Genomic DNA, 8,006 nt, shown 5'->3' with positions numbered 1-8,006 from the left:
CCGACATCCTGGCAAAGGAAACCTAGGAAATCCTTCGCTTTACTTGTCTGATGCGACACCACGGACATATAACCACGCTGCAGGATTTATGAATGGMAAAGGGATGTAGGAGACTTAATTCAAGTCAGTTCGACACCTTTTAWAAACYAGTCAACACTTGCTGTTTAGTTGTCAATCAAAGCACAGTAAATAGCCTTTGGGTCATGACTCCGCGTGGCTGGCTATGTGAAACACGCAAAAGAAAATAAATGAATGTGGCCATCACGCTCTCTCCCTCCTCCGTGTAAAGAAATCTGACTGCAACCAACCACAGCGCGCACTAATTATACCGGGAGGCGGGACAGGCAGCAGACTGCGTTTCTCTGTCATTGCTCGCTTTGTGACTGACAGGCGCCTATCCTATCAATAGAGCTCGAGAAGATGCAGATCGTTCATTCTAGCGGGAGAGGACTCGATGGACTAGCGAATTGAAACGTTTAAATGAAAAGTATCCAATTTAAAATGAGTCTGTAACCGGCTAATTACCGGCGCTAATGGAAAACACTGCTTAGAGACGACTGACGTTTAAATAGATACACACACTGACCAACCAACACACACGCCCACAATATTCACTGTGACACACACACACTCACAGTGCGGCAGCGCAGGCTGGTGAGGACATGCCTCCGTAGTGGAAGCCGGTCTGACACAGTCGTTCCTTCAGGCTGTTGCCCTTCCCCTTGACCTTCCCCGTGGCCTTCCCCGAGAAAGACGACTGCAGCTCGGCMCGCTGGGCACTCATCTTCTTATACTGGGCCTTGACGTGGTACTGGCAGTACTGGCACTCATACTGCAGAGAGAGAGATAGCACATGACAACAGTCCTACACCCTCCTACTGCAGAGAGAGAGATAGCACATGACAACAGTCCTACACCCGCCTACTGCAGAGAGATAGCACATGACAACAGTCCTACACCCACCCTCCTACTGCAGACAGAGAGATTAGCAATGACAACAGTCCTACACTCTCCTACTGCAGAGAGAGAGAGATAGCACATGACAACAGTTCCTACACCCTCCTACTGCAGAGGAGAGATGGCACATGACAACAGTCCTACACCCTCCTACTGCAGAGAGAGAGATAGCAGCAGGACAACAGTTCTACACCCTCCTACTGCAGAGAAACGCTTTCACGATGTCACTCTCACAAGTTCTCAAAATGTCCCTCTCTAATTTGGCGGTGGTATATGACTGACACAGTAAAATATGAATGACACCGATCAGCCTTTAGGTCGGTTTCTGAGGGTCAGTGTGGTCAGAGAGTGGATGGAGGAGCTGTTGAGGCGTTCAGGTTGTGTGTGTTTCTGGATGCAAAGGCAAACCCACCAGGTTGACAATCTGGAGCAGGGGTCTCCGTTCTTCTTGGCTGCCTTACAGGTGCCAATAGTCCTGAGCCTCCCCCATCAACAACACCTTCTGATGGTGGTCCCACCGACAGAGACACTGGGGGAAAGATAGAGTGATGGTGAGAACACACACACATACACACACTACAGAGAAAGTAAACAGACACACACACACATACTACCGAGAACGTAAAACACAGACACACACACACCAACAATAGAAAGTAACACAGACACACACACACACCTACAGAGAAAGTAAACACAGACACACACACACATACTAGAGAAGTAAACCAGACACACACACACACACACTAAAGAGAAATTAACACAGGACACACACATCCTCACCCCGTCATATCCGTCTTTGGCCTTCATGGGGTTGGGGTTTGAGGATGCCCATGACGGTGCCTGGCTCAGTCTTCCAGTGCTCCTTATGCACCTCCCAAACAGGAAGAGAGACACGTACACTTCCAGGTCATGGAGGTCAGACGCTTCCAGATGCTGAACGTCTTAACCTGTGAGCGGAGGGAGGGAGACAAGTCTTTGCGCTGCCATCTCTGACCATCTGAAAATGAATACAGGTTGACCCACACGTCCTTATCAAGTCAATGGCTTTATTTTATTGAACATTGGTCAACCTTCATACTTCTCTGGAGTCCTGAGTGTCCATGTCAATAAAACCACATGATCAGTGACCTACTGTAGATGTTGAAGTTGCATGTTGGTATACAGTATAGAGCAGTGGAGGCTGCTGAGGCTCATAATAATGGCCAATGGAGCAAATGGAATGGTATCAAACACATGGAATCTATATGTTTGATGTATTTGATACCATTCACCTTACTCCGTCCAATCCAATTACCACGAGCCCGTCTCCCCAATTAAGGTCCCAACCACCTCCTGTGATATAGAGGGGTAATTCTGGTCTTACACTGCTGTTGCTCTGTGGTGTGGCTTTGTGACCAGCAACAGCGAAAGGTGACCTCAGCCGCAGTCCTCCAGTTTCTCCCGGGCCAGGCGCTCAGGCAACTGGGAGAGCCGGACTCAGTTTGCGGTCGGCCATCTTATACCGATCCATCTCTGTGGAGGACACGCGTGGTCGCCTGAAACCAACGAAACAATCAGAATCCAGATCGAGCTTGGCATAAGAAAACTTGGAGTGTTTGTGTGTGTTATAGGTAGATGAGTGGTGTGCGAGAGAGGTGTGTGGTGTGTGTGCTCTGACCTCAGTCCAGAGTACTTCTCGATGGCGTCGTCTTTAGGGAGAGATGGAAGGGGGTTGGCCTGTCGTACGGCGGACAGGGCTGCAGCAGCGTTGGACTGGGAAGGTAGCTGATGAACGTACAGTATTGTTGGTCCTACTACTGCTTGCTATTGGCTGGAAGGAGCTGTGAGTCTTAATCTCCACCAGTGACCTCTGGTGTCTGTAGCGGCTGCTGTAGCGCTGGGCTGGACTGGTGAGCGTCCTTTGACCTTTGCGTTTGAACAGGTCAGCGTTTTGAGCTGAGCGGTGAAGTCGGAGGACTCCTGTAGCTTGGTGCCGGCTCCTCGGTCTGGGGCAGACGAGGCGTTCCTACTGTCAAAAAACAACAGATGAAGAGATTCCTTTAAAAACACACATCCACAGCACCACCGTCGCCCATTCACTTTACACAGATGCTCCTTACATGACATGGTAAGTCCCACTGTGTTCCTGTAAGGTCAGCCTTGACTTTGATGAGAATACACTCTGAAAACAAAATGGAAACACCAAACAAACATATGAAAGTAATACCTGGGCTTGGGGGCTTGGTCTTCTGTGTGGGACGAACTGGCTTGGAGGAGCTCTGTTTGGGGGGACCCTGTGAGGGAGTGTTCGCTTTAGAAGGTGCCTTTTTCCTGGGATGCTGTTTGTGGTAGAGGTGGCTGTAGAGCTCTTCTGGGAGGCCTCTAGCTGCTGCTGCCTCTGCATTTGCTCCTGCATAATACCCTCAGCTCCTCTGAGGAACACACAGAAACACACCCAAATAAGATTAGAACCCAGTAAAGCTGCCATGAGTTAAAAAGCAAAAGGAGACCGTGTGTGAAGCTGACATACTTTAAGAGTAGGTATCTGCATTTTAGAAACATTTACTCTATACAATACTATAGGCGTTAATGCTACAGCTACAGCGCTATCGATAATCCTTTTTGAGTACTGAACTCCTTGTGGAAACCTTGGTAAATCCTTCTTGAGATTTATTGAGGTTGTCCGGAGCCTCCCCTACAGACGGCTGTGTTTCAAACTTCTTCCGTCTCTTCAATGCCATCCACATCTCCAAAGAGGCAACGGCTTCCATCCTCTTCCATCCCTCTCCAAGTCCCTCCCTGTACTCTTCATCATCATCATCGTTGTCAAACAGGTCATCTAGGTTGTCCTCCGCTTCCTGGCTAGCCTGCTGCTCCTCTCCAGCCTCGTACTCAGCCAGCAGCTGTAGAAGGTCCAGGTCATCATCACCTGACACACACACATAGTTATAGTTTTGTTTGTCAAAGCCCATATATTTCCCAACTGCTATACTCGCAAAACAAAGCGTACAGCCAAGCTAGAAAAACAAATGATGAATATGACTCTTCCAACATCCAGGGCAGTGCGAAATCCGGGGTAGCAACGTCAACGTAGCATAGCAAGTGACAAGTGTGTATCACAACCGCCAGGCAACAATGCACTTTGAGGTAATGAAGGTCACTTCGGTCCAACTTACGTTTTGTCGACTTGTATACTTTTTTTTGTGTACCCGACCTGGACGCCAACGAAACGCCGACGGAATTCTTTCACTGTCGGTCAGCCAACATACTTGGCTCATGATTGAGCTTCACTTTAGATTCGCCTGATGGCTCTGGCACGCTCTAACTATCTCGTAAGCTGCGCGTCAGCCTATCTAATTCAGTGCTTGCTTCAACCACTTAACTAACTCACTAGCAGGCGAAACCGCGTAGCGTGAAATCTCGTGCGCCAAACCGCACTGGACGCACCGCTCAGCGCACTGCCCCCTTACACAAAGAAATCGCAGCACACTTTGACGGTACGGCTGCGACGTCAGACCTATCTCGCAGGACGCACCCTTGATGTGCACCACCTGCTGACCACCACAGATATTTTGTAGGCATACGCCCATACGAGGATCTCTCAACTATCACACCTATACGCACAAAGGAGGTAGGAGACAGGTTTACCGCCGCAGCAAATACTCGCGATATCGCCAAGCAATCCTCGAAAAATGTATACTTAGTGTGACATGAAATTAGAAATTATAACACATTATTTGATACGTTTTATTTTCATTTTATTCAATGGTTTCTCTAAAGTAGGCATGGCTCATTTAAATACTAGGCAAACAGCCGCTGTGCTAATATATACACAAAGTTTGGTGGAATGCGTCACAAACATGGTTTTGTGCTAAGTCCGGGATCCGGGCTCAAGACAATATTGAATTTGAAATGGTTAAACGATAAAAGTTTTAAGAGGTTAATTAGGTGAGTCCTAAAGATCCCGGATGCACTGGGACGGAACAAACATACTGAAGATATTTAACTAGTCAAATCAGTTTAAAAAGAACAAATTCTTAATTTACAATGAACGGCATTATATATTTTTTTAAATGACAAAACAACCATCACGACGAGACAACACAACCGATGAAGAGAGACTTAAGACATCGCAGTGGCAGCAACCACAACCATGGTAGCAACACAAAATGGTATAAACATTATTGGACACCGTGACAAACAGCATCAAAGGTAAGAAGGTACAGAGACAATACATCACGCAAAGCAGACACAACTGCATGTAAGTGGTCCATGATTGGTCCTTTGAATTAAGCAGATCTGACGCCTACAGACTGCTCCAGTTGTCGTTGCATCTGCGCACGCTAGTCATCGCCTTATCACCATCACTGAGATCATAAAGCCGATTCTGGTCTATCATCCCTAGGTAGGGCGCCTGGCCGATCTACCTTGCGTGCAATCTGTTCAGATCTATCTTATACAGGGATGCGCGAATCTGCACGCCCGTATAAATACGTGCGCCCCCATCTGAGACTGGGCTTCGTCGAAACACAAGACGCCCATAGACCAGCACACACAGGCACTGACCTCGTACGATAGCCTCACCAAGCCGAGCCACACCTTCTATTCTTAGACGCACCCTATACTCATCGGTTCACATATTCATTGCTCAGACACCAGATCACGACGATATCCCTGACGGAACCTGTATAAAATATACGATCATGGCACTCCAGCCACTAGTCAGAGGTCTCAGCTAATTACCGAGCTACGACCACACTCCTGACGCTCCGACGTCGCACACACGCTCATATGACGCATCTTCATAGAGCGCTACCACTCATGGGTGTCTACCCTACACAGATATGCACCCTAGAAACGCAATGTCACCATAACGATAACGGACGACAGCCACTGTGAACGCTCACAACATACCGTAGTCATGCTAGACAATTAGACATTTCATCACAAAGAAACCGAGAACGTCTCTCGCGGATCCCTGCCGCCCTTCCCAACTCTTAGTATGGAATTATTCCAGACAAGAAGAATGTCTTCATTGGCATGTGACAAACTCCCTCAATAAATCTACGCCTTCAATGCAACATATCATCCTGATCGAAACACCGATTAACACCAGGAGCATCTGATTACATTGAAGGGACCACGAACAACTCACTATCAATGAACATGTTAAACTAAGCCCAAATTGTTGTCTCTCGCTTAAAAGAGCTGAACATCATCTAAACTCGTGCGAAGCACAGCACTGCTCATCTGAAGAAAAATACAAGTCTACCAAACTTCAAATACAAATTCCAGTTCTCCATTTAATCACCTAACAGTATATTAAACGTGATCACATTTTACAGGATGTTTTTTCGCCCCTCTAGCACACAAACAAAAGATAGTGTCCTAGGTGCACTGTAAGAATACCCATTAACTTGATAGTATTCATACTAGAGTCGATCAGAATTGTCTCTATAACACCTACGAGGACACTCTGAACCACACCGCACTAGCCAACAGCTAACCGCCATGAGATGATCACGCACCGACGACAAGACATACACTTCTGACAGCATCTGCACTCTACTAGAGAGTACGCTCACATAGAGCGAGCATATCCCTGGTACTAGCTCGCTGCCACTAAATGGGATGATGACGATGATGAAGACTCAGATGAATGCAGTCCAATGATGTGAAATTGCAAGGCTGTCCAGGTCTGGTAGGATCTCGTTGACACTGGGGCAGACGTGCTTCCGGTATATTGGCCCGCTGGCTGCTGCCAGCCCTGGCATCACCCCCTATCAGACACACAGTGGGTATGGTAACGATATTAACCCTTATATAAGTCGTGGCCAAAAGTTTTTTGAAAGAATGACAATATTAATTTTTCAAAAAGTCTGTTGCTCAGTTTGTATGATTGGCAATTTGCATATACTTCAGAATGTTTAATGAGAGTGATCAGCATGAATTGATTAATTGCAAAAGTCCTCTTTTTGCCATGCAAATGAAACTGAATCCCCCCCAAAACATTTCCACTGCATTTTCAAGCCCTGCACCAAAAGGACAGCTGCAACATGTCAGTGATTCTCTCGTTAACACAGGTGGAAGTGTTGAACGAGGGACAAGGCTGGAGATCATTCTGTCATGCTGATTAGGAGTAAGAATTACAGACTGGAAAGCTTCAAAAGGCGGTGGTGCTTTGAAGATATCATTGTTCTCTCTGTCAACTCATGATGACCTTTGCAAGGAAACACGTGCCGTCATCATTGCTGTTGCACAAAAAAGGGGTTCAGAGGCAAAGGATTTGCTGCATTTCTACCTGCACCTGCGGCCCTACCTTGGCTTAGGTAAAGATTCCACCCTAAATCAACCATCTTATCAGATCTCAAGAAACTTCAAGAAGAGCGTTTTCAATTTGTTGTGAAGGCGGCTTCAAAGGGCGCCCAAGAAAGGTCCAGCAAGCGCCAGGAACCGTCTCCTAAAGTTTTGATTCAAGACTGCGAGTTTGCGCGCACCGAACCAGGTACAGAGCTTTCCTCAGGAATGGAGCAGGCAGGTGTTGAGCTGCATCACTGCAACTCACAGTGAAGGCAAGAGACTTTTGGAGGAAGGCCTGGTATCAAGAATGGCGCAAAGAGAGAAACACCTTCTCTCTCCAGGAAAGAAACATAGGCAGAACTGGATATTCTGCCAGCAATTGGGACTGCGTGAGGACTGGCGGTAATCCCCCTTGACGATTGTGGTTGGTGCATCTGGAAAAAAGCTTATCCGGAGAAGACAAGTGAGCGCTAGCATCAGTCCTGTGTCATGACAACAGTAAATGCATCCTGAGACCCATTCATGTGTGGGTTTTTGCTTCTCCAGCAAGGGAGTGGGCTCACTTCACAATTTTTCCTAAGAACACAGCCATGAATAAGAGAATGGTAACCTAAACACATCCTCGGGCGAGAGCAACTCTGCCCAACCATCCAGGAACAGTTTTGGTGACGAACAATGCTTTTCCAGCAATGATGGACGCACCTTTGCCATAAAGGCAAAAGTGATACTAAGTGCCTTGGGGAACAAAAACCATCGATATTTTA

At 47.2% G+C, this 8,006-nt stretch overlaps 1 protein-coding gene across 1 annotated transcript in view; it reads right to left on the bottom strand.

Annotated features, from left to right (window-relative positions):
* mcm10 (minichromosome maintenance 10 replication initiation factor) overlaps window positions 1-8,006 on the bottom strand; it is a 16,242-nt gene that overhangs the window by 4,594 nt on the left and 3,642 nt on the right. The window contains 8 exon segments of the mRNA XM_070436515.1: window positions 636-832; window positions 1,370-1,386; window positions 1,389-1,425; window positions 1,427-1,486; window positions 1,744-1,782; window positions 1,784-1,836; window positions 1,839-1,886; window positions 1,889-1,910. Of these exon segments, the coding sequence (XP_070292616.1) occupies window positions 636-832; window positions 1,370-1,386; window positions 1,389-1,425; window positions 1,427-1,486; window positions 1,744-1,782; window positions 1,784-1,836; window positions 1,839-1,886; window positions 1,889-1,910 (473 nt within the window).

This window comes from Salvelinus sp. IW2-2015, linkage group LG3 (assembly GCF_002910315.2).
Source record: "Salvelinus sp. IW2-2015 linkage group LG3, ASM291031v2, whole genome shotgun sequence".
NCBI classification, from domain to species: domain Eukaryota; kingdom Metazoa; phylum Chordata; class Actinopteri; order Salmoniformes; family Salmonidae; genus Salvelinus; species Salvelinus sp. IW2-2015.
This window is presented reverse-complemented; position numbering and strand designations above follow the sequence as displayed.